At 59.0% G+C, this 25,508-nt stretch overlaps 1 protein-coding gene and 1 pseudogene across 3 annotated transcripts; both read right to left on the minus strand.

The window, feature by feature from the left end:
* Positions 1 to 142: 142 nt before the first annotated feature.
* Positions 143 to 16,821, minus strand: SLC25A29 (solute carrier family 25 member 29). 3 transcript variants are annotated; one of them, XM_029236475.1, is made up of 5 exons: positions 16,565 to 16,821; positions 10,967 to 11,010; positions 5,229 to 5,312; positions 1,648 to 4,911; positions 143 to 1,095 (listed from the first exon to the last, which is right to left on the minus strand). In XM_029236475.1, exons 1-4 carry the CDS (start codon positions 16,596 to 16,598, stop codon positions 4,162 to 4,164), a joined length of 912 nt encoding a protein of 303 aa, XP_029092308.1. In that variant the 5' UTR covers positions 16,599 to 16,821; the 3' UTR covers positions 143 to 1,095; positions 1,648 to 4,161. The 3 variants fall into 3 exon arrangements, with proteins under 3 accessions (XP_029092308.1, XP_029092307.1, XP_029092309.1); XM_029236474.1 differs by lacking the exon at positions 16,565 to 16,821 and adding an exon at positions 11,581 to 11,748; XM_029236476.1 differs by lacking the exons at positions 10,967 to 11,010; positions 16,565 to 16,821 and adding an exon at positions 7,046 to 8,264.
* On the minus strand, positions 8,408 to 9,122 carry LOC114903583 (annotated as a pseudogene).
* Positions 16,822 to 25,508: the final 8,687 nt, after the last annotated feature.

Consider the following 25,508-nt stretch of genomic DNA (forward strand, 5'->3'; position numbering starts at 1 on the left):
GAGGAGGGGCATGCTTTGTTCACTCCCTGTGCCTGGGGCCCAAAGGGATAAAAAAGGAAAAGGAGAGAGGCGTGAAGGGGCACGGGGAAGAGGACACACTTCCCCACGGCCGGCCTCCCGTGCTGCAGAAATCGGGGAAAACGGTTGGTGGGTTGACTCGGGGTTTCCCTCAAACTGCATGGGGGCTTCACCTGTCTCCCTTCATTCCCCAGTGGCCCTGCCCACCTGCCACTGGCACCCTCCCTTCCCAGCCTGGAACTGCCCTTTGGCTCAGATGCCCCCACCCAGGCTTGCCTCCTCTTGCCCAGTGTAGCCCACTCACCTCACAGCCTCCTGGGGGGGTCTTTAAGGCATGACCCAGATCACCCCCCACCCCGGGCAAAACCTGCCAGCTCCTTACCAGGTCGTGATGCATTTGGCTACAAATGACAGAGAAACCAAGGAAGAGTGTGTGACTGGCCTTCCCCAGGCCAAGCTGGTTCAGTGGCCCACCAAGGCCACGGGGCCAGCTCTATCCCCACTGCACCTGCAGGCATCCTGTCCCCATTTCATCAGTAAAAGGGGGCAGGGTCAGAGGGCAAGGGATGTGTCACAGCTGCGTGTGTCCCTTTCACAAAGCTTTCTCAGAAGCCCCAGCCACAGCTTTCATCTCACTGGCAGGATCTGGGACCCATGGCCACCTCTAGCTGCAAGGGAGTCTGGAATGGTGTTTTTGTTTGTTTGTTTGTTTGTTTTTCTGGACACACTGAAGCACAGAACAAACTGGGATTCTAGGTACCTGGGAGCGTCTGCCACGCCACCCTTCCCGTCCTCCCTCCCAGGCCTTGGCTAAATCTGCCCCCTCAGCTCCAGCCTCACTGTCCCTCTGTGACCTGGTCAGCTGTTGCCCTTCCTCCAAGACTGTTCAGCTGTCCCCATCTAGTTACTGTCCCAAGCGTAGCTGAAAGAATAAAGTAAGGAATGCTCACCCGATGAAAGGCCATGCAACTGTTCACAAAAACATGGCCAACTGGAACACACTGATAAGGAAAGGTGTCTGCTGTGGGTTGAATTGAGTCCCCTGAACAGATGTGTTGAGGTTCTTAACCCAGGTGCCTGTGAATGTGACCTTATTGGTAAACGGTCTTTGCAGGTGTTATTAGTTAGGTCATCCAGGAGTAGGTGGGCCCTTAAGCCAACGCCTGGTGTCCTTATAAAAAGAGAAGACGGAATTCCCTGGCCGTCCAGTGGTTAGGATGCCCGCTTTCACTGCCGGGGGCCCAGGTTCAATCCCTGGTTGGGGAACTAAGATCCTGCAAGCCGTGCAGTTCCGGGGTGGGGCTGGGGAGAGAAGACGGAGACCCACAGGGGAAAAGGGCACATGAAGACAGAGGCAGACACTGGAGGAGCAATGTGCTTACAAGCCAAGGATTGCTGGCCACCAGGTGCTGGAAGAGGCCAGGAAAGATTCTCCCTCAGAACCTCCAGAAGGAACCAACACTGCTGACACCTGAATTTCACACTTCTGGCCTCCAGAACTTAAGAGGATAAATGTCTGTTGTTTTAGCCACACAATCTGTGGGCCGTTGTTATGGCAGCCCTGGGAAACTGCTACAATCTCCAAGATAATTGTCAACTGAAAAAAGCAAAGAACAGAACGGTCAGTACCTGGGCCGTGCTTTGCAGGAGCGTGGATGTTCCCACGTGCTGGGACTCGCCTGGGACGTGCCGGGAGGGGTGCACAGCTGGGAGGAGGCGGGGACCCGGTTTTTCTCTTCGCAGCATAGCCTGGGTTCCATTTGCATTTTTTACTTTGTACCATGTTAATATAGTATTCGTTGCAAATAAAACAAGCAAAAATTCAAATCAGGGAGAAAATAAAATGTCAAAAAATCCACACAAACCCTACACCTCTCCCAACCCCTCCTCCCGCCAGAGTTTTTGGTAACGTTTAACCATCGCAGCATGGATGGGAGTGGGGGACCCTGGGCTTTAGCAATTGCCTGGTTTCTTTCAGAGGGAAGAGAAGTGAGAGAGAGGCCAGAGGAACCTCACGGGGGAAGGAGCTGCTGCCTGGGACCCGGGGGTCAGGGGGAACACCGCTGGGTTAACAGAGCCTGTGACATGTCTGAGGACACCCTGCCCGGGGTCACCAGCCAGCCCCTTCCCACCCTCCTGTCCCCGGAAGCTGCAGACAAGCCTGACGTCACAGGCTGATGCTGGGGATTCAACGGGGTGTGAAGGCACAGGAGAGCTGGCCCCCTCCTGGAGCGGAAGCTGGGCCCTCTCTCCTGCCCTCCTCTGCAGGCGGGCGGGAGCTTCTGGCTCAGCAGTTGGAAGGAGAGTCCAGGCTGGTAGCTGTGGAGACTCAGCGTGTCCAGGATTGACTGCAGGAGGCTGGGCAGAAGTGGGGGTGGGCAGACATGAAGACACTCCTTTGGCAAGCGAGGCTTCCTCCAGTAAGCCCTCTCGGACCACTTAGGTTGGGCTAGGTCTAACCTCAGAGGGACAGGTCCATTCGCCCTTCAGAGCTCCACTCAGACCTCCCCTCCTCCGGGAGGCCGAGTCTGGCCTCAGCTAGTGTCCCCTGAGCCCTCCCACCTCAGTACTTGCAGAGAGCTCCTAGCACAGGCCGCCTGCCCTGCCCAGCGGGAGGATGGGCGGGAACCAGGCCTCCCATCACCCGGTCACAACAGTCACGGAGAAGCGCTTGCTGCCCGGCTGAGACTGTGCTCAGCATGTTTGTGAGCTGTACTCCCTTAATCCTCACGCCTCCATTAGCCCCATCTTGTAGATGAGGAAACCGAGGGTCTGGAGGTACCCCGTAGCTGGCCCAGGTCAGGCAGACCACCACCATGCTGGCCCCTCTGACTCCAGTGTCGGGGTGGGACTGAGACCTCTTCCTCTATGATACACAAAGCCCCGCTGTCTTAAAAAAACAAAGAACACTTTATTCCCTTGGTGGTTTCTGTACAACAATGATGCCACGTGTACAAGGTGGGAGTCCTGTCCTTCCTTGAGCACAGCCTGCCTCCTGGGAGAGTTTATCACTTTGCCCAAGAGGCTGAGCGCCACTCGGGGCAAAGGAGGCCACAGTCACCTCCAACTTGTGCAGAAGCATCCTCCTTCCCGCCCATTCTCACGGCCATGATGCACTGGATGCGCCCGGGCTGCCCTGAGCTCACACCACAGCCCTGCTTCTAGTGACAGCCCCTGGAGCGTGGGCTCAGATGCCCTTCGGCCTGGAAGGGCCCAAACTGGCGGTACCTGTGCCCACTTACAGGCCCTGCGATGATTCACAGGGACACGAAGCATTGAGGTTGCCTGGGAAAGACACCATTTCCTGGGGAACCCTGGTATTGGTTCCTGGCCGTTGGTAGTGGGCCAGAGCCCCAGACATCCGCTGACCCACGTCCCCATTTTACAGATGGGCAGCCTGAAAGCCCAGAGGGTGAAAAGACTTCTCCTTGCCATGGCTGTATTTACCTGTTGAGATCTCCCCTCCCGCTGACCTGTGCCCACTCCCCCACCCCGGCCCCTAGGCCAATACGGAGCTTCCAGAAGGTCTCATGGCTTCTTAGTGGTCCCCCAGATTACCCTCCAGTGGGAGCGTCAGGGGTAGGGGTATTCCCAGCCTTGCCACATGGAGAAGCTGGGGTGCACTAGCAGAGGATTCAGCTCTATGACACCAGGAGCCCCTGAGCTGCCTCTCTGTCCCTAACACAGACTGGACAGGTGGCCGAGAAGTGTCCCGAGAGCTCCGCCAGGTGGAGGATTTGCAGCGTTACCGAGTCGCTGGCAAGCTCATGGGTGGGTCATCAGAGACCCCATGGTGGTGTGGCTGGGATCCCAGGAAAGGGCTGGCGTGTTTCTAGAAGACTCCAAGTTAACAGTGCCAGGCTGGGCGCCGCAGGGGCATCATCTCTGAGCTTCCTGACTGTACAACGTGGGCATGAGGATCCCCATTTCACAGAGGAGAAAACCGAGGATGTCAAATTTGTGGCCAGGGTCACCCAGCTTGGGCGTGGAATTCAAGCCAGGTCTGATGGAGTCCACAGCCCACGGGGTCTGGGAGTCCGGTGCAGGGCAGTCGGCGTCGGGGGCCCAATTTATGTCTAGGCTGCGTTTTGGAAAAGCGGCCTCGGGAGAGGTCGGGCCCTCGGGTGCCGGGGGCCCCGGGTGTCACAGGCTGGAGGGCTGGGCTAAGGCGGGCCCCGCCGGGGCGGCGGGCACGGCATCGCCCTCGGGCCGGGCCTCCTCGCCGCGCGCGTAGCTGAGCACCACGGTGACGGTGGCGAAGGTGGCGGCGTTGACGGGGAACGCGCGCAGCAGCGTGGAGGCCAGCCCGCGCGTGAAGACGCGCCAGCCCTCGGCGCGGTAGCTCTGGCGCACGCAGTCAAGGATGCCCCGGTAGCGTGGGGCGCCCCGCAGCCCGTCAGCCTGCAGCCGCGACTTGACCACGTCCAAGGGGTAGGTGGAGAGCCAGGACGCGATGCCCGACGTGCCGCCCGCCAGCAGCAGCTTGGGCACCAGCAGGCGGTCGCCCGGCTCGCAGCCCAGCGCGCGTGTCAGCGTGTCGTAGGTGAGGAAGTAGACACCGAAGCTGGGGGTCTCGCGCAGCAGCGTGGACACCATGCCCCGGTTGACGCCGCGCAGGCCCTCCCGCCGGTAGACCTGCGCCAGGCAGTCCAGGGGCCCGCGGTAGGTGCGGGCCGGCCCCGCCTCCTGCAGCTGCAGCCGCGTCTTGGCCAGCTCCATGGGGCAGCAGATGACACACTGGATGGCGCCCGCCGCCGCGCCCGCCAGGAACTGGTTCAGCGGCGAGTCCCGGCCCAGGGCCCGGAGGGTGTTGCCCTGCACGCCGAACACCAGCGCGTTGATGAAGGTGAGCCCCAGGAGGGGCGAGCCCAGGCCGCGGTACAGGCCCAGCACCTGCGGGGCGCACAGAGACGCGTCAGGGGCGTTCCCGCTTGGAGTCTGGGGTTGCCCAAGCCCACCTCTCCAGGTACCCTCCACGCAGCTGGCGGCTGCCCCGGCCCACCCTAGCGGTACACGAGGATCAAGCAGAATTTTAGTAGAACCGAAGCCCTCAATCTGAGAGGCCTGGGCACTTGCACCCTGCCATTCGCAAAGCCCAGATTTGCCCGACAGTTGCCCCGACGCCTCTTCTTCCAGCTCTGTGGTCTGCGGACGGCAGCATCCCAGAGGCTGGTTCCCCGCCACACCCCCACTGGCCCCAGGCCACTCACGCCTTCCTGCTTGATGATGGCTTGGAAGCAGTGCACGGTCCCTCGGTACTGGGGCTTCTCCATGCTCTGGACCTGGAGCCGCACCTGGAAGGAGGGCCCGGTGAAAGGCGGGCTAGTGGAGCCAGGACGCCCAGCTCCCCGGGGCCAGCACTCGGGACACCCGGGGAGGCGCTCTCTCCAGGAGGCCCGAGGCCAGACCCAGAAGGCAGGGAGCCAGGGAGCTTTCTGTGGCTTTAGGAGTTCCAGGGTGGGGCAGGGCTGGGTGTCTGTGCCTCTTCAGGGAAGGCTATCAGCGGGCAGTCACAGGGACAGCCAGCTGCAGAGGGGCAGGGGTCCTCAAGACCCCGGCTTCACTATCTCTGCACTGTGTAGTGACAGTGGGCCATGAGACATCTCTCGAGACCTCCCCACCCTCCCGGTAGCAAATCGTGGCCGACGCCAAAGGGGCTCAGGATCTAACATGCCACCACGCACTCCCTTCATCAGGGGCTGGCAGCGCGCAATGGGCACTGAAAGTGAGGAGCCTCGGGCCTCGCGGGCCTTCCGCTTGGTTTCTGCCAGTGCCCCCCGGTGAGGGCAGTGGTCATGAGTTAGTAAAGCGGTGACAGGAGAGCAGCTGGCAGCCTCCTTGGGGACCGTGTCAGCAACTCTGGGGCCTGGGGGATCAGGCTGCACTGCCCTTGGAGCCCAGCGGGCCAGAACCTCACTGTGAAAGCGTTCTTTGTTGACCGAGAGCTTATCTCTGTCCTTGATACGCAGGCCCCACAGTGCAGAGCAGAAGCACATTTCCTGAACTCCGAATCCGTGTCACGCGGGTCGGGGTGAGCTAGGTTAGGTCCCATTCCGGGAGCTGGTCTCCGGCTCTGACTCAGAGATTATCACCATTACAGGCATAATCACTGGCTGAAGTGGGTTCGGTCACTCCCATTTCAAGGGTGGGAAGACAGGCTCAGAGATGTTTTGCAACTCGGTCAGGCTGTCCACTCCAGGGACCTGAGTGGCTGCGTTGGTCGGGGCCAGGGTGGGGTAGGGGTGCTGGCGAGTGCACTTACAGGAAATGTTTTGTAAGGAAGAAAAGAATATACCATCTCGGCACACGAGGACCTCAGCCAAGAGCTGGCAGCCACTGCTCTGAGGGGCAGCTGACCACCGAGGGCACCCTGCGACGTTCACCCCAGCACCCCTCCCTGCCCTGGCTGCCAGCTCAGAGGAGAGAAGCACAACCACTCGATGAGCTTGGAGAACATATTAACACCACGAGCTCTGTCTCAGGTTGTTTTCTGTGATGGGAGGCTCTTCATTTTCCCTTCAATGTTCCGGGGTCTCTGGGGGACTGTCTCTTCCTCCTGTGGTCCCCCGACACTGACACCAAGAGGGCTGTGTCAGCAGACATGATCTGAAACGGAGCTGTTCCCTCCAAGGCTGTACTTTCAGATGCCTCGGGGGAGTCTTTTAAGTCTTGACAGGACGTCATTTGAGGACCGAGGGACCCACCCCTGGAAAAGTGGTCATTCGCACACAAGCCCCGGAGGCTCCCAGCTCCCCGACGGGGCTGGGAGACCCCACGTGAAGACTCCCTGATCCAGAGGAGGCTGATTTCTCTCAGCCAGCCCCCAGGGCTCCCACCCCAGGATCTGGGCTGGGCCCAAGCTCACCTCACACCCTCCCTGTCCCTAGCTGGGGAGAGATCTCTGGGGCATGGGGGGTGGGGAGGGGCGTGGCGTGGCGGGGTCCAGGCCCAGGGTCTGACTGGGGGGGGGCAGGGAGGGGGGAACGACAGAGAAGAGAAGCGTTGGGTTCACCTGGTCTGTACTTACTAGCGCTCTCCGGGGTGAGGCTTAACGCTCATCTACAAAGTTACATTTTGCTATGGATGGAGACAGCCCCTAGCTCAGAAAGTAAAGGCGGTTAAAGCAACACAAAATTTCAACATCACATCCAGGCAGGGACCCCCGAGGCCAGCCCCCAGCCTCCCCGCCCCCTCCCCTGCCCGGGCCGGCTGTTCCCTGGTGAAAGAGGGCTCAGACACGGTGTCCCTGGTCACACTGTCACATCCAGTGACACAGGACAGAAAATGGCCTTCCCACAGAAACATGTGCGAAGGCGGTGTGTCTGCGGACAGCGGCTGCGGTTCTGGGTGCAACAGAGGAAAACCAAACTTTGGACTCAGATTTTAGCCCCAAAGACCTGGAGGAACAGACTGCCAATGTTGCAGCCATAAGGCAGCGTGGATGTGGCCATGGAGCACGGGTGTCCCTGCACGCATAAGACAGCGTGGATGGGCGTGGAGCACAGGTGTCCCTGCGTGCATAAGACAGCGTGGATGGCCGTGGAGCACGGGTGTCCCTGCGCGCATAAGACAGCGTGGATGGGCATGGAGCACGGGTGTCCCTGCGCGCATAAGACAGCGTGGATGGGCATGAAGCACGGGTGTCCCTGCGTGCATTCCGGAGCCCAGGCCCGAGTTCATGAGGTTCAAGAGGTAGAACAGACCACAGACGAGAATTAGGATGGTGGCCGCCTGGAAAAGGGGAGGGCGGAGGTGTCAGGAGGGGAGGGGGGCTTCGGGGGGGACCGGCCTCGTTTCTTCTCCCAGGTGTGTGCTTCACGGTGATTCATAGATTCGTACACGGAGCGCGTGTGCACATTTCTCCATGTGTGACACTTCAATTAAAACAACCACCGCGGAGCTATGAAGTAAATCCCACCTTTGCCAAAAGCAAGCAATATATATGGGCCTGTGTACATGTCTGTTTTTTGGTAGAAATCATTAACAAGGTTTGGGGGAAAGGTTACATAAAGGACTGTTGTCTTTTTGTTTTTGCTTTCTTTTTAGTTTATATGTCTCTGTTACGGTGAACATTTTTTATGACCTACATTACTTTTGTAATAGAAAGTCAACGAAAAAAATGTGTATGTACCCGATGATTAAAAAAGCCATCAAAAAAAAAAATCACGTTTCCCAATTTTCTTTGAGAATGCTTAACTTTTATAATGGAAAACAGTAAAAAAGAAAAAAAAAAAAAAAAGGCCATTGGTGATAGAGCATTAAATCAAACCAAATGAATGTCTCTAGAATCAGCACAATTTAATGGTACCTGAGCCCATGGGTGGAACAAGAGTGTCAGTGGTGATTGCTGGGGGTGGGTTTTCTCCCCCTTCCGAATAAAAAGCTTGGCTTTTTTTTTTTTTTTTTTTAAGAAGGAAACAATGTAAATATTTTAATAAAAACAATCCCACAGCATTTATTGTCATCTGGTAATAACATAAAGGTGAGCAAAACAATACGAATAAATGCTTTAGAACTACACTTCTAACAAAGGACACCTAAAAACACTGTATTGCCTTCTCAACAATTTCTCACTTCACTGATCATCTCTAGTTGGAGACACTCTGGAGCACAGTAATGTTATCTCCTTTCAGCGTGATCCGACTCAGCTGTTTTCTTGACTTTGTTTTAGCACGAATCTCTTCTGCATCATCTAATACGAGGTTCAGATACTCATCAAAACCAGTGATACAGCCCTCTATCTGCATATTCACTTGCTCATAAAGCCACACCTGAATCCCAGATTTTGCAAGCATCGGAAGATAAGATCGATGGGATGCACCCCTGCACCTTCTGCACCTTCCGGCCCCGGCCCTGGTACGCCATGGCGGAAGTTCACAAAGACCACACCACCCCGCACACCAAGAGCTTGGCTTTTTAAAGACAGTTTTGCCCAGATGTGATGCTGGTGGGCCACGGTGGCAAAAACACAGTTCCAAATGGATCTCCTCAAAGCCCACCCTCCAGGTGCCAGGTAAGGTGGGGGGAGAGGGGTGTCCCGGGGGCAGGAACCCAGTGGGGCAGAGGCTCCTGTGCTCAAATTACTGCCGGGGGTGCTGGTCATGGTTCAGAAGGTCCGAGGGAGCTAGAGACGCCAGAGCAAAGTGCCCCCGAGCCTGGCGGGCCTGACTAAGGGGCCGGGGGCGGGGAGCTGCAGAAGGCCTGGCCAGGCCTGGCTGAGTCCTAGCTCAGAGAGGCCTCTGCAAAGCTGGGCTGAAGAAGTGAATCGGAGACACTTCCTGGCTGGATGCAGCTCTGAGAGGCATTCACAACACATGAACACGCGACAGAAACACAGCATGACGTGGACCCTGCTTGGCTGTCCTGGGCTGCTCTGGCCCGTGGGCAGGCTCCGGGGGGTGGCCAGCTGGGCAGACACCGGCAGCCGTGCGGACAGGCTGCCCCAGCACCTCACTCTCCACCGGCCCGTATGGGGGCTCAGGGGCTGCTGAGTGGCCAGAAAGCCTGGCCTTTCCAACTCCTCCCCAAATTCGATGAGTGGCTTGGAAGGAATAAGGAATTCCACGACCTTCGGAACCAGCATTTCACCCAGCACAAACTACACAGTTGAGCACCGGGCCCAAAGGCCTCAGTAATCTTGCCAACCCCTCACTGTGCAGGTCAGAACAGCTGGCCCAGAGGTAAAGTGACTGGCCCACAGTCCCATGACAGATCAGCCAGGCAGGGGGCCCGGAGCTGCACAGGCCCAGGGACAGACTTATTTTTTTGGGGGGGGGGGGGGGGGGGGGGTGGGGGAGACTTTGCTGAGTGGCTTGAGGGATCTGAGTTCCCCGACCAGGGATTGAACCTGGACCCTCAGCAGTGAAAGTGGGGAGTCCTAACTACTGGACCACTAGGGAATTCCCGGGACAGACCTTTTTAAAGTCAGAGCCAGTGCATAAGGCAGGGCCCTCATGCCTGTGCTGGAGAAAATCCCTGCCCTAGTTCACAAGACTTGTTCTCAGCCCAGGAACACCTGGGTTCCTGAAGAAAGAGGAGACAGGGAGTCCTCTCAAACCCACCTAGGGATGACATCCTTGCCTGCGCTCTGCCCTCGCCCCCCTGGGAAGAGATGCCAAGTTCAGTGTTCACAGTGGGACACCAGGTCTGGCCTAGTGCCTGCTGCTGGCAGCTCACCAGGCTCCCAGGGGAAGCCCGCAAGGAAGGGTCCTGATGTGGCTATAGCTGAAGGACCAAAAAACCCCAGAAACAGGGGGGAAATCTTATTTGGGAATTTCCAACTGGGTATGCGGACTTCCTTGGTTTCCGTTGAGGTGCCGGAGAACCTGGGGCCCGACGACGTGCCAAGGTGTGGGCTTGCGGAGGGGGAACTGGGCGCCAGCCCCGGGGCCATGCTCTGGAGCCACCAGCACCCTACAGGTGCACACCAGCCCTCGGGAAACGACCGCTCAGTTTCTCAGCCCTGATCACCACCGCTCTGTGAAGATCATGGTCACGGGAAAGGCTGACAAGGTTTGATTTTTCTGTATTTTCTCCCTGAACTTTCTTTCTTTCTTTTTCAGGAAGCTGTCTGGAGGAGTTCTGCGTAAAGACGGGGTGGGGGGGGGTGCCCCTTGCTCTGGGTGGGAGGAAACCTGTCCTTCGGCCCCTCAGTCCCAGCTGGCCAAGCCCCAGAATGGACCTCCAAGTTCAGCCCCAGCTGGGAGACTGCAGGGACAAACCTGGGAGGAAAGGCCGACTTGGCCCGGTGGACAAGCTGCCTCTCACCTGGGCAGCAGGGAGAAGAACCCTGACTCTACCTTCATTCTAGAACCTGTGGGAGGACCTTGGAAGGGCTCCCAAGGTGGTGCCCGGAAAGGGGGGTCCAGCCACCAGGACGCTGCAGGCCGCCCTCCAATGTCTGTGCCTCCACGAGGGCCTGAGAATAAAACCTCGACGAGAGACTCACCTTGACCGTGTCAAACGGGTGTCCCACCAGCACACCTGCCACACCTGGAGGGAGAAAGGAGGACGTGTGACCCAGATGCCTCGGAAACCGCAGCGTGGGGCACGGTTCTGGCAAGGACGTGCCTGGCACATCCGGAGAGCCCCTTAATCCTCCGCGTGAGGTTAAGTGAGGGTGACCGCCCCGAGGTCAGGCCAGCACCTGGCCAGCTCAAAGCTGGTGACCCTCCCTCCGCCCTGCTGCTCACTGCAGGTGACAACAGAAGCTCCCCCTTGGGAGGCTGCACACGCCATTTCTAAGATGCTCACATCACTCCAAATACCTGGCACGGCTGGGGGCTCCAGGGCTCTGGACTTGGGGCCGGCCCCTCGCCCAGATTTGAATTTTTCCCTCTGTCATTTACCAGCTGGTCGAGCTCACAAAGAACTCGGTGTCTGAGCATCACTCTCCTCACCTGTACAGGTGTGAACATCAACCTCCCCAGGGCTGCTCCTGGCCCCGAAGTGCTGACCCAGGACCTGAGGCGTTCATGCTTGGTTATGTACCAGTCCAGGACGTGTCCAAATCCAGCCCCCCTCAGAGGACAAAGGCTCCCCCTCCAAATGGCCCACAAGCACCTGTCAGAGTCCTGCGTGCTGCGTGGGTTACAAACATCCCTGTGAATCAGGCAGTCTTGTTACTCTGCTTCATGGAAGAAGTGAGGCTCAGTGAGGTCGGGTAACTGCTGCACTGACTCCCATGCTTTCCTCCCTAGAATTTCATGTGTGTACATCTTACAGTTCTTTTTTTTTTGCTATATTTAAATGTATAATTAAATATAGCAACTAAACAGGCTAACATTTGTTGAGTAACAAACAGTAACGTTTCTACCTTCTGGTTACCGTTCTTAGTTTTGTCCGTGTACCAACTCTCTTTCTTATGTATGTAAAGAAAGGACCATTAGCCCGTTTTACAGATGAGGAAACTGAGGCATAGAAAAGTAATATGTCCATGCCACACAGCTAGGTAAGCGGTGGAACGGAGATCTGGACCCAAACCTTCTGGCCCTGGAGCCGCCCTCCTTAACCACTCAGAGCTAGCTCCCTGTCAGAGCTGGTTAGCATGTTCGTGGATGCCCAGAGTCAACGGGAATTACTACGCTTCTTCATAAATTGAATTTTAAAAGATTTATTTATTACTATTATTATTATTACTTTTTGGCCGCACCGCACAGCATGTGGGATCTTAGTTCCCCGACCAGGGATTGAACCCGTGCTCCCTGCACCGGAAGCGTGGAGTCTTAACCGCTGGACCGCCAGGGAATTCCCCCATAAATTGTATTTTTAATCCTTGTATAATGTCCTCTTCATCTTAATGCTTCGGACCTTAAAATCCACTTTGTTTGATATTAGCTTTGCCAATCCTGCTTTGTTTTTGGTCACGTGTGTCTGGTATAGTTTTGTCCAGTTCCTAATTTTCAACCTTGTCTTACTGCTTTGTTTTAGTTGTTCCACAATCTACAGCCTGGTTTTGGTTTCTACTCCGGACTGCAGCAGTCTCAGATTTTGCCAAGACAAGAGATCTGACATGATTCCGTCTTATTTTATGGGCATGATCTATGTACTTCCTTTCCTTTCCTTTCCACATTTTTGCTGGTTCAGGCAAACTACTATTTATCCCCTTTCTGCTTGCTAATTTCTAAGTTCAGCTAAGAGTTACTTCTGCTTTTGAACACTCATAGCCCTTATGCAGAAACAGGGTGAGAACCGTCCCTGCCATGGGGTGAGAGTAGGAGGCTCTCTCTGCCCTCACCCTACCCCCAAGGGGGTTCCCACCCTGCCAGCTTCCACTGATCTACAAACCCCACGGGACTCGGGGCTACCCCATCTCCTCTTCACCTCTCCCGCCATCTCGGGGTCTCTACTCCGATCGTTGGAGCCTTTCTTGACTATGGCCCTCAGTTGTGACACGTGGGAGACATGCCCTCTGAACTCCTGCTTATCTGCAAAATCCGCCTCTTCAATGCCGTTAGGGAAAACGGTCCTGTGCTCTGGTGAGAATTCCGGGCCCAGGCCACTAAGGGCGGCAACGTCCCAGAGTCTTCTGGTTTCCAGTGCAGTTGAGAAATCTGTTGTCAGCGTGTCTGTTCTCCTTTATCAATAACTTATTTATTCTATGAAGAAGCCACTGAGATTTTATCTGTAGATTTCGGGAATGTCACCAGGAGATACCAAGGGTGTGTCTTTTTTCTTTAAAAGAACCCAGCCTGGAACTCCCCCAGCGCAGACTAGCCTTTTCCTGATCAGAGAAAATTTCCTCTATTATCTATTCATCGTCTCCAGACCTTTTTCTCCCTCTGGGACCCCTAACATTCACAGGTGGGTGAAAAGACACCCCAAGCCTGTCTTTCCCCTCGAGACTTCCACCTCTGTGTTTCTGATCTTCGAGACACACTTTGTTTTTATCGCTTGAGATCTACCTTCTTTTTCATTTCATGTTTCGAATTTTCTGAATTTGAAAATCCTAATTCTAGGACCTCCTTTCGTGGGCTGTAACTGGATCTCCTCGGGTTCTGGAAACCTAACACTGCCTGGGGTGTGTTGCCTGGCCTTCCTTCTCTCTCCAGCTGTGCCCCCTGCAGCCAGGCCCAGCTGGGGTGGGGGTCCCCTTCCTGTGGGTGGATGCCCCCGCCTCTGGTCCCAGACTTGCCCAGGTGCCAGCAACAGCCTTCATCAGCCTGTGGGGTGGGAGAGGCACCCCTCAATCCCACCAAGGGCTCCGAGAGCAGGCAGCTGCATTCCTATTTTCTCCCTTGATCTGAGGGCCCTCAGGCGAAGGGCTGGCCCCCCTCACCCTAAACATCTCTATCCACAGAAACAAGAGTCGGCTACGGGCCTGCCTCCATCAGGGCCTCCAGTCCCCCAAATCCTTACCCTTTTAACCTCCCAGTCACCTTGAGAGCCAGGAAGCCTGAGGGCCATCTCCCTGAGAGGGGCCTACAGTCACAGCAGCCAAAGTGGACCGTGTCTCCCAACTCCAAAGCCGGTACCCACTGCCTTACATAAGCTGGCCTTTGAGGGGCAACCCGCATCCCATGACCCTCAAGGGCAGGAGGTGGGACCACTGTCCTGGAGGTGCCTGGCAGAAGAAGTGGTGGGAAGGGGCACCAGGGTGACTGACCTGTCCCCCATATGCAGGGTCCCACTGCCTACGGTTGAATTTCTCTCCTCCCATCCATGCCTGTGGCAAGGGGACCCCCATTCAGAGCCCAAGGTCAGACCAGGAACTGACCCGTGGTGGGGGAGTGCAGGCGGGCATTGGGACCCTTCCACCCCGGGAGACCTCAGGGAAGCTGGCAATCAAGGTCCCACCCGCACCTCCCCGGAAAGGCGAGGTTGAACACGTGGCCCACACCCAGCCAATCAGAGGTGACGTACTGTCCTTCCTCCGGGGAATCTAAATCAAGAGGCACCCCAGCTGCGGAAAAGCAGCCTTCATCTGCCCTGAGCCTCCAGGCCTTGAGGAGCTCAAACCCCAAGGAGCCAGGCAGCCTCTGGGGGCCAGGCCCCAAGGCAGGGGCGCCGCCTGCGCAAGGTTCCTGGACGGCCCCTCTGCTCCAGCCAGACCGTGCCAGGGGCCCGGAAGGCAGGCCTGGGACACAATCCGGTCACTGTCCTGTGGGCCGGCCCCTAGCGCCCATGAGGCTAGGGGAAGGGAAGAGCTTGGCAGCCTCTCTCCACTTCTGAGGGCCTAGGTTTCTCCTGGGTCAAATATACCAGGAGAGGGTCTCTCCTACCCTTTCCCGTCACCGCTCACACAGTGCGGGAGAAGGTGGGCACCACCAGCCCCAGGCTTCCACCTGGAGCCAGGTAGGGCAGTCGGTTTGGGGGCTGTGGAGTACCTACAGCTCTCCCGGGTGCTGGACCCTGGCCTTGCCCCAACCCTGGGGCCTGGACAGGATCTCTCCCAGGTGGGCTTGGCGAGGATGGGCAGAAGGCATTCCGGGCAGGGTCCTGGGTAAGCAAGAGCCCAGAGGGACTTAACAAGTGTGTCTGGGGGGATGGGCCTGGCCTTAGGAGGAGCGTTCCCAGCCCAATCCCCATGGATCCCAGGACGCCTGCGTGAATACAGAAGGAATCCTGCCCCTCTGGGGAAAGAACCCACACTCCGCCTAGCGGAAAGGGGTTGGAAGGGGTGTTGGCCCTGGGGCTGAGCCACCACTGGGGGTGGGTAGAGAAGGGTCTGGGGCCCAGGAGAAGCCGGCGGCCTGGTGGCAGGACACTCAGGGAGGTCCCTCAAGGGGGACAGGAAGAGCAGAGAGTGGAATGGGGTTGGGGGGGATTGAGAGCTGGGTCCACAGAGGCCAACCCCTCCTGTCTCCTCTGGCACCCTGGGCTTGGGAGAAATGCTCCCCAAATTACTGAAAGCTCTGGGGCCTGGAGGCCTGATTGGGTGACCGTCTGGGACACTTCCTGGGCACACCCCCTTCTCCACCAGCCCGCCTCTGTTGCAGAACAGGAAGCTAGCAACGCACTGCTTTAAATGCTAGACGCTCTCCTCTTCCTCCAGGGTGCCCACGGCTGGCAGGTAGCTGAGAGCTTTATTAAAGACAACAGGGGCAGGTGCTGGAGAAGAGAAGCACCTGGTGTCAGAGGCTGGATGGGGCCTGGGGACACCCAGCCAGCAGCCCTCTCCCTGTGAGGCAGAGCCCTGCCACTTCTGTCCACTCTGCTGAATTCCTGGGGGCTAAACCTGGCTCCCAGTGAATACCTGTTGAATAAATTAACTCTACAAGTAAAAGCAGAGAAACTAAAGGCCAGAGAGGCAAGTGCAGAGGCCGACGCCCAACGGTCAGGCCACAGCAGAGCCCGTACAGCACACTGACTCAGGTCCTCCCGGGGACACAGGACCCCAGCGCCACGCCCCGGCTCCGGTGACACGCACGCGTGAGACCAAGGCCTAGCTCGCGCGGCGTGTCAGGCCCACTCTGCCAGCCGGGTGGAGTCTAACCACCAGCAGAACCACGTAGGAAGGGGGCGGGGCGCCACAGCGTGACTCGGTGCCTGGGGTCGTGCCGGCGCCTTTTACGCCATCTCCCTAGGGCGTCGTCCAGTGGCCCCGGCCCCAGCCCCACCCAGACGGCTACGGGAGAGGGGGTAGAGCCAGCTTCAAACTTTTTGGGTCGAGGGAGGGGACCCTGCTCCAGGTGGGCGCGGGCTGGGGGAGGGGGAGAGGGAAATGGGCTCGGGGCCTCGCCGTCCGCTGGCCTCGGGCGAGGAGGGCTGTGGGGCATCCTTCTGGCAGTCCCCTGGCAGCCACGGTACTGTCCCGGAGCGCCAGGCCTCTCGTCCGAACGTGCCCTGAAGGACTTATAAGACACCTGCCCTCGCGGACAGCGTGCTAGGCGCCCTCCCGGCTTGTCGTCAATTCACGCCCACGAGAATCCCGTGAGACAAGAGCACTGTTAACCCATTTTACAGACGAGGAATCCCCAGCCTCAGGGTAAGCCACTGGGCCGAGAGCTCGCAGGTGGGCTGGCCTCCCAGCCCGGATGCCTCGCCCCGGCGGCCCGGCGTTCCCGGCCCCCGCACGCGCCCGGACAGGACCCGCCCGCCTCCTTACCCCCAGCGCATCCAGCCAGAAAGTCGAGCGCCATTGCCGGGTCCTCGGTGAGGCCGCCCTTCCTCCTTGTCCTCTTTCTCTAGCCCCTCGCCGGGCTGGTCGCCGTCGAGGGCTCCCCCTGCCCTGCTGGGCCGGGACTCGGCCTGGCCGCCTCCAGGCACGGAGCACCGCGCAGGCTGGGGTCTGGCGGCGGCGAAGGAGGCTCTGCGCGCGACTCCTCGCCGGGCGCACGTCCTTCGCTGGCCGGCTCGCTGGCCCTTGCTGTCGCCAGCGCACCGCCCGTGGTCCCTCACCTCGGTCGGCGTGTCCGGCCCCTCGGACCTGCCGGCCGGGCTCGGGCGGGGCGCAGAGCTCAGCCAACGGGCGGGCGAGGCTCGGACAACACCCCGGGCCCTGCGCGCCGCCGCCGCGCTTCATTGGCTGGGCGGACCTGGGGCGGGCGGGGCGGGAGGCACATAACAGGCAGGCGGGCGGGCGGGGGAGCTGCCGAGGCGCTGCAGACAAAGAATGTGCTTCGTGCGCCCGCCCGCGCCGCCCCGGGCGGGAGAGGAAGCCGGGTGTGTGCTGCTGCGGGAAGGTGGGGCCCGGCCCGGCCGGGGAGCCAACGGCCTGCGCGGCCCAGGAGCTTCCCGGCGTGCGCGATGCGGGTCAGCAGGGCGGGAGGTGGCGTGCGCTCGCTCCGGATTGGGCCTGGGATCCTGGGGCCTGGGTTTAGATCCCGACTCCGCCGCCCAGCCTCAGGGTCCTCGCCTGTATAATGGGGACACGCCGCGGTAACGAACGTGGAAGCGCCAGGACCCTCCAAGGCCTGCAGGCTCGGACACTAATTGTCACACTCCTCGAGCGGCGAAACACCCCCTCGGGGAGTCTTCGCCCCTCCCGCCTGTGCGCCCTCCTGGCGGTGGGCCTGCGGCTTCCGGCCGCCTGGCTCACCTCGGGAGGGGCGAGGAGCGTGGTCAGGCCCTCGCGGGCCCGCGCCTGAGCGCGAACTGTGGGAGCCGCGGAAGGTTGTGAGGCGGCGGAGGTTCCTGGACTGGTCCGAGAGCCGCCAGGCGGGAGAGGCCAGATCGCGGCGCGTCCATATCGGCGGCCAGGCGCTGTGTGGCCGGAGGGGACGGTCCTCGAGCCGCGGCTCTGGGAGGCCTGCGGGCCTGGAGAGCCAGGCGGAGGGGAGGGAGGGTGCGAAGGCGAAGTGGGAGGGCGCTGGGCTCCTGTCTACGCGGGTGGCTGGGCGGCGGGGGGTCGGGGGGGGGTTAAGTAGGAGCCGAATCCGACGCCGCTCCCCGCCCCTCCCCCCCAGTCCCCGAGATTGGCAGTGGCAAGGGACCCCCTCCCTGCTCCCTGGGGAGGGTCCGAGTCAGAGACTTACCCCTGCCCTCCTTCCCCCTGCCCTCCTTCCCCAGCGCCTCACGAAGTCCTGATTGGCCGGTTGGGACTGGGCTCGCCTGGACGCTCCCTCCCTCACAATGGGAGTCAGATGACACCTTCAGGCCTTCAGGCCTGCGCCCAACTTCCTTCTTCGTGCTCCTGTGGTCAGGACCACACCTTGCGGTGTGGCAGATCACACAGTTCTTTTATTTGCATTTTACTGTTTCTGAAATCGACACGGGGGTTGCCATGGATATGTATCTCATGGACAGGTTTTAAAGATTATATATACTTGGTACTAGGGGGTATATGTCAGGAGTATGTACAATAAGTAGTGAACCCTGGTGATACAGAGGCCACTAGGAATCCAACGATTATGTGCGGTTTCCTTTTAGTCTTCTTAGAATCTAAATAGAACATTCCGTAAGCAGAGACCCAAACCCAGGTCTGCTGACTCCTAGTCCAGTGCTTGTGATGGCTGGTGGGCCCTGAGCTAGGGGTCTGGAGGCCTGGGTTTGAATATCGCCAGCCTCTGACCCAGCTCAGGCCTCAACAAGGCCCATGAGCCAGAAAAGCATGTGGGCCCCAGGAGCAGCAGCCCAGACTCAAAACAGGGGCAGGAGTTGGCTGGAGACCTCTGAGGCCATGGCGATTAAACTGGACAACCTACATCCAGGTGACTCACCTCTAGGAACAGGGGGTCCCTGGGTGACTGAGGCCTCAGGAGGTAAAGCACAAATGCCTGCAGCATCCATCCCTGTTTTTGGAGGTTTGAGAGGAGAGTCAAGTGCCTTAACAGGGCAGTAAGTCAGAAGATTATTATGGACCAATTAATAAGGAGACAAAGAGGACCCGCTTTGTTTTGTTTTTAAGAGAACACAAGTGCCTTTAAGTTAATGCCATGCTTGGGGCAGGTGGCATGAGCCCTGACTCCTTGGGGCGGGGGGGTCCTTGGGAAGGGGCCCAGCAGCCTGGTGCACAGTAGGCACTCAATATTCGAGCTTCAGAAAGCTCCTTGGAGGGAAGCCCTGTTCGGGCCGACCCTACAGGGATCCAGGTGGGGGAGCTGGTAGCTGTAGGGTGGGATCCTACAGGCCAGGGAGGAGGTGTGAGGTGTGAGGCCTCTAGCTGTGCATCCTGCAGGGAGGGCTTGGAAGTGGGGCTGGGCTGCGGGGGAGCCAGTGTTCAGGCTGAGGCTTGTTGGGTTTGGGGACAAAGGTCCAGTATGTGGTGAGCAGTAGAGGGGTGGGCTTTGGGGCAGGTTTGCCCACAGTGGCCTGTTAGAGAGGCCTAGGCTGTGGGTGCGGGGCAGTGGCCTCCAACTGGGCGCACCCCAAGGGCACGTCCAGGGTCTGTCCCGTTCATCCCAGGATGTGCTTGAAGCAGCATTTTCAAGGCCGTGAGGAAGGGGTAAAAGCAGGCGCTGTGAGGGGCTGGGGTCACTCGGGTGCACCGCTGGCTTACTAAACCCTACGACCACATTGCTCCTGAAAGCCGCCTCTCCCTGAGAATCATGCATGTCCCCGCTGCCCGGGAACCCCTCCCTTGGCTGGTGCTCTGGGCCTGGAGCAGACCCTGGACCACATACAGTGTCACTCTAGGAACTGGACGAAAGCAGGGCATGGGGATGGAGTGGGGGGAGACCCTCCTCCCTGACCTCCTGGGCCTTCCACAACAGCTGGCGAGAGACCCAGAAGCGAAGAAGTCATGGCCAAGTAAATGAGTACGTCCTGACAGGCCTGCATTATTACATCAGTCACTGGGGCCCATGTCTGTTCTTCTTCATTTCCTGAGGATAAAATTACAGCACAGAATGTGCTTTTTCAAACTTCTCACGTTCCACGGGGCCCCAGGACACTTCCCCTCCCAGGGGAAGCCACCTTGTGGGGCTCAGACCCCAGCCTTTAAGAGGTGGGAGGGGCCCAAGGCCAGAGCAGTGTGAGGACAGCTAGGAGGGGAGAAGTGCCACAGGGGACCAGGGGTCAAGCCTGGTCCCTGAAAGTGCATGGTAGAGTTTTTATTTTGCACAGCTTTTATAATTTCTTACACAAGACAGTTTGGGTTTGGAAAATTTAGAAACACCAACAGGTAAAAAAAAAAAAGGGTCGTAAATGTTCTCACCCTGGAATCTGATGAATTCAGTGACGGGGGGCTATTTGGACCCCGGGTGGGGTGGGGAGCGAGGTTGGAGCTCAAGGTGTCACAGGGTGAGTGGGGTGAGGGTGGGCCGAGGCACCTGCTGTGTAGACCTTCTGGGGTGTTAGGCCATGCCAGGGCAGGCGTGATTCTAGGATGGAAGCCACCGGAACAGGTTCCAAAGCTCCTGGGCAAAGGCTGGTGGGGAGGACAGGGCTGTCAACTGGCCCCCCTCTCACTTGGACTAAAACCCAAGCTCAGTGCCTCAGAGCCCAAGGTGACCTGGCTGCACCCTCAGAGCTCCAAGCTCATTCCCACCTCAGGGCCTTTGCACTGACTGCTTCCCCTGGGGGGGAGCTCCTCCTCCCAGCCTGGCACAGGTCATCTCCAGGACTCAGTTCCCTGCTCAACTCGCAGCTCCTCAAAAGGGGCTTGGCTGGGGGCCCCCCCACCCCATCCCCATGCCCTGCTTTCGTCCAGTTCCTAGAGTGACACTGTATGTTCCTCTATGTGTTTATCACCTCCCTTCCTCTGGCATGTTAGCTCCACCAGGGCCGGGACTTTGCCCCTCTTTACTAACACTAAACTGGGCCTGGCACACAGCAGGGGGTGAGCAGGCAGCTGAGGAGCCTGCCCTGGGTGAGTGAGTCTGGGCTCTGGGCTGTCCTGCCCTGTGGCCACGGGTCTCCCACCCCAGACCTCTAGGATCGGAGTCTCCCAGAGAGACCGCTAAAATGCAGATTCTAGGGCCCCACCTGGGCCCTCGGAGCAGGCAGAGGCAAAACTTGCATTGAAACTGACCTCTTCAGGGCCTGAGACCGTCTCCAAGGACAGGTTCGGGAAACTCTGGCTCAGTTTTGCTTTTCAGTCTCAACTTGGACCCCTCCTGGCTGTGTGGCCCTGTGAGCCATCTTTGTCTCAGGTTCGTCATCTGTCAGATGGGTTCAGGAGGATTCTAGGGGCCAGAGCAAGTGAAGGAGGCCACGCAGAGTGGGCACAGAGCAGGGGCAGACCCGACCTTGCTGTCATTCCTCCAGAGCAAAATGCCCGGCTCTCTGCCTTTATCCATTGACACCTTTGCAGGAAACATGGAAGATCAGAATTAATTAATCAGCTGAGGTACTGAAGGGTTTCCTAAGGGCCTCTTTTTTTTTTTTTCCTAAGGTCTTCTTAAACCCTGACCCCGCAGCTGGGCTCCAGGCCCTGGCTCAGGAGGGCCCTCTAATGGCTGCTGAAGTTGCTGCCGTGAACAGGCGTGGTGGCTTTGTGCCGGTGCCGGTGCCGGTGAAGGGGCTCTGCCCAAGGGGCGTCTTTCTCCTGGTGGATAAACGTCTGCCGTCTGCGTGACCCTCTGGCCTCTGGTCCAGTCTGCACTGGGAGTGACTCAGCCACCCCAGTGAGGGTGTCTGCGCTGGGCCTCAGAGGGTGGAGGGCCTGGGACCCCTTAGGGACAGTTAGCCAGTGTCCTGGTGGCCCCTCCCGAGTCCACGGCGCCCAGCGTTCTCCTGTTGGGTAGATTTTGCGGAATTCACATCTCAGTTGAATTTAGTCATCCCCAAAGTGGCCACCGCGCTGTGTGTGTGGGTTTCTTGCATCTTCCTTCAGCTGCAAACAGTCACAGTTTTCCCCAGGGCCACCTCTCCAAGTGAGCTGTGGCCTCCGCTGTGCTTCGCACCCACTTGGCCTTGGAGTGAGTGGACCGAGAGGCAGGATCGAGGGAGGCTCTGGCCAGATTATGAGATGACCAGAAACTCAAGATGGGGAGTGATATAAATAGACACGGCAAGTGCTTCTGGTGTAAAAATAGAGCTAAGGGGATGTGCCTGGGGCGCCCTGGACCCGGAAGGCCAATAGGGGTGGACCCTGGCTTGGGTTGGGCTAACTGGCCAGCACAGAGGGGCTGGGCTGGGGGGAGCTCGGCCAAGTGTGGACACGGCGTGTGCTTGCTGCCCACGGGCCTCCTGGGGCCAGGCCTGATCGGTGCCCTCTGGGGGCTCCACTGTCATGGTTGGGGCAGCTGGGTGAGCAGACCGTCCCCAGCTGACGGGCAGTGTGAGCAGGCACCCAGCGCAGTGGCCAGAGGAGGGCCGTGTGACCCCACCCAGGCGGAGTTGGTGGGAGGGTGGGGCAGGAGTGGGCAGAGTGGTGCCCTGGGCAGGGGTACTGGGTGCTGAGCCCAGGGGCGTGTTCGGATGGCAGGGCAGCAGGCAGGCTCCTCGCGAGCGCCGGAGACCACGGAGAAAGGGGCTGAGAGAAAGGCCTCGGCACCTGGAACCCAGGAGCCCTGCTGTGGTTGTTGGACCCAGAGTCCAAGCTCCCCTTTTCCAGAACCTGTCCGGGTGGGAGGGGCCTTTGTCAGCTCTGTGTCCCTCCTCCCTCCTGTGGCTTCCTCTGTCCTGCCTGCCCAGCCTGGGGCAGTCACCCAGCCAGACGTGAGCCAGTGCCCGACTGGGGCAACCAAGCAGGGAGAACGGTCCCCTCTGCCCGAGCCAGAATCCCCTCTGCCACCTGCCCCGCTGCTTTGGGCTCTGCCCTCTGGAGCCCCTGCCACAGGCCCGTCCTTGGGCCCCTTGGGTGCCTGACACTTGGCTCCTGTGCCACTCAGCCAGGGGCCAGGCTCACCTCCCAGGTGAACCCCTCTCGGGGCCTTGCTGTCCAAATGGAGGGTGGCGGGCCGGCTTCTGTCATCCGCCTTTGAGCATCTGTTGTGCCAGCGGGGGTCCAGGTGAGCCTGCCCTCAGGGGCTTCCTGTCAAAGTGTGCCTCTCTCTCTCCCCTTCCCAGCTGGCTCAGGCGTCTCCTCCACCCTGGCACTTTGTCCCAGCCTCCCCTCCTTCACTGGCCACTGCCCCCCAGGCCCGCCGCTTCCCCTGGATGTGCCCGTGCCCACAACCAATGAGATGTGTCCACGTGCTCCAGCCAGGGTGGTCCAAGCCCCTCCCAGCCCTGGCCCGCCTTCGGCCTTCCCCCACCGCGCTCCCTGCCGGTCTCGTCCAGGTCTCGTGCTGAGGACGCCCGTCCAGGCAAGCGCTCCTCTTGCTGCCTGTGAGCCATTTGTCTTTTTTTTTTTTGGCTGCACGACGTGGCCTGCGGAACTTCCCCGGCCGGGGATCAAACCCAAGCACCCTGCAGTGCAAGTGCGGAGTCTTAGCCGCTGGACCACCAGGCAGGTCCCCCTGTTGGTGCCTGTGCAGAAACCACCCCCTTCAAGAGGGCCACGACTGCATAAAGGCATTGTGGCCGGACCCCGGCTGTGTGGGAAGCTAGGCGCCGTGTTTTGAGCCTGCTCAGGCGGTCCTGTGGAGCAGGTCCATTTGGCCAGGAGCTGAGGCCCCCAGCCGACAGCCGTGTGAGTGAGTCAGCCTGGAACGCAGTCCTCCGGGCCCCCGGCAGGCATCAGATGGCTCAGCCCTGGCTGACAGCTTGACTGCAGCCTCACGAGAGACCGTGAGCCAGAGCCCCGAAACTAAGCTGTTACCGGATCCCTGACCCTCAGAAATGGCGAGATAATAAACATTTGGTATCATAAGCTTCTGAGGCATTTGGGGATAATTTCTCATGCAGTAATAGATAAAGAATACACTCCCCAGCCGGGCCGGGGCTGCCGGGCAGCATCTGAGTCATTTTTGAATCCCAGCACCCAATGTGAGGCCTGCACAAGAAGGTGTGCGCTGGAATGAATGAATGATTGACAGACGTCAATAGCTTGCTCTCCCCACATCATCAGATATGATAGGCCTCAGGCCCTGCTTGGGACAGAGCCTCATTCCTCAATCCAAGCCCGTGGGTCTTAGATCTGGGTGGTGTCAGAGGTCATCTTGTCCAGGCGAGAAGCCTGAGGCCCAGGGGGTATGATCCTCTCAGCCCTTCCAGCCAGTGGACCCCAGGGTTGAAGATGCCTCCTGGGCAGGTCTTGAAGGGGTCACAGGGGACTGGAAACAGGAGACGCTGCAAGAAGTGACCGGAGGGTTTTGGCTATGGCCTGGGTGCCGGGGAACTGGGGAGACAAGGCCGGCGTGTGGGTGGAGGCAGGGCAGGACTGGAGAAGCCTGACCGCAGGCCCAGGAGCAGGCCAGCAGCGGAGCCAGGCCTGAGGCTGCTGGCTGGCCCTTCGAGGGTCTCTTCTGCTCTGTCTGACAGCCGGTGCCTGGAGCCTTCAAAGTCCTTACCGGTGTTGGGACTTTCCTGGCCGTGCAGTGGTTAAGACTCCGCGCTTCCACTGCAGGGGCTGTGGGTTCGACCCCTGGTCGGGGAGCTCAGATCCCACATGCTGTGTGGCGAGGCCAACAAAATAAGAAAAAAAGAATTTAAAAAGTCCTTATCTGCATTAACCCTGCCCTGGGTAGCTGTCGTCCCTGTTCGCAGATAGGGAAACTGAGTCATGGGGTCAAGTTCATCAGTGTCACCGGTGGCACAGCGGGGCTCAAATTCCAGGTCTTCCCCTAATTGTCACTGGTTGTTTCTCTCTGGCCCACGGTGTCCGCATCTGTAACACAGGGGTGGCTCCAGGGGGCCTGGCGCTCTGAGCTGAGCTCAGACATGAAGGCAGCACCATCTGGCACCCCCACTGGGAGCAGTGGGAGCTGGGGGCAGCCCTTCCTGTTCACCCCGTTGCCAGGGTGGAGGTGGGGGCACGGGAGACAGCAGGGGACGCCCTGTCATATGCTTTGCAACCGAGGCCCTGGGAGCCAGGGCCCTAACCCCTCGGGATATCAGAGGGGGGCTAGGGTGTCTGGGAGAACTGAGGTGGGGACTCTTCCACCCCCTTCCCCCCGAACCAGTCACACCCTAGAGATAACCCCATCACCACCAAAGGTGGGTGCAGCCTTGCCTCCTGCCCGTGGCCATGTGGTCTGCAGCACCCAGCTGGGCATTGTGCGATCGGGCAGAGCACGGCAGGGGTCGAGCCAGAGTGTACAGACTTCTCTCCTGTCCCATTTTACAGATGAAGAAACTGAGGCTCAGAGAGTCACAGAGTGAGCCAGGAGAGCACCCGGGCCCTCCTGACCTCGTCCAGTCTTGCCAAGGAGCCCCATTTTCTGGAAATGCCAATCTCTGGAGCCAGCCCAGTCCTCCAGTGCCCATTCTGGACTCATTGCCTGGAAATCCCACTGTCCCCCTCACCCCCGCCCCTCTAAATCCTGCCAAAAATGGCAACGTACGTGACAGATAAAAATAGTTCAGGTATCCTTGACCCAACAAACTCCTCTCTGAGAACGTGCCCGCTGAAACACCAAAGACTCCAAAGCGTGATTATTGGAGCACTTTCTGTAATAGGCCGGAGTATCACACTTGTCTGTCCAAGTGCAGTCCAAAGGACATCACTAGCTCAAAGGACACCACTAGCAAGTTGAATCATAAGGGTGACATTCAGAGCGTCTACTGGCTGAAGGCATGGCTCCAGGAGCCTCGTGGCTGCTGACGCTTTAGCTCTCTCAAAG

The sequence above is a fragment of the Monodon monoceros genome, unplaced genomic scaffold, assembly GCF_005190385.1.
Source record: "Monodon monoceros isolate NGI ecotype Baffin Bay Population unplaced genomic scaffold, NGI_Narwhal_1 Super_Scaffold_21, whole genome shotgun sequence".
NCBI lineage: Eukaryota > Metazoa > Chordata > Mammalia > Artiodactyla > Monodontidae > Monodon > Monodon monoceros.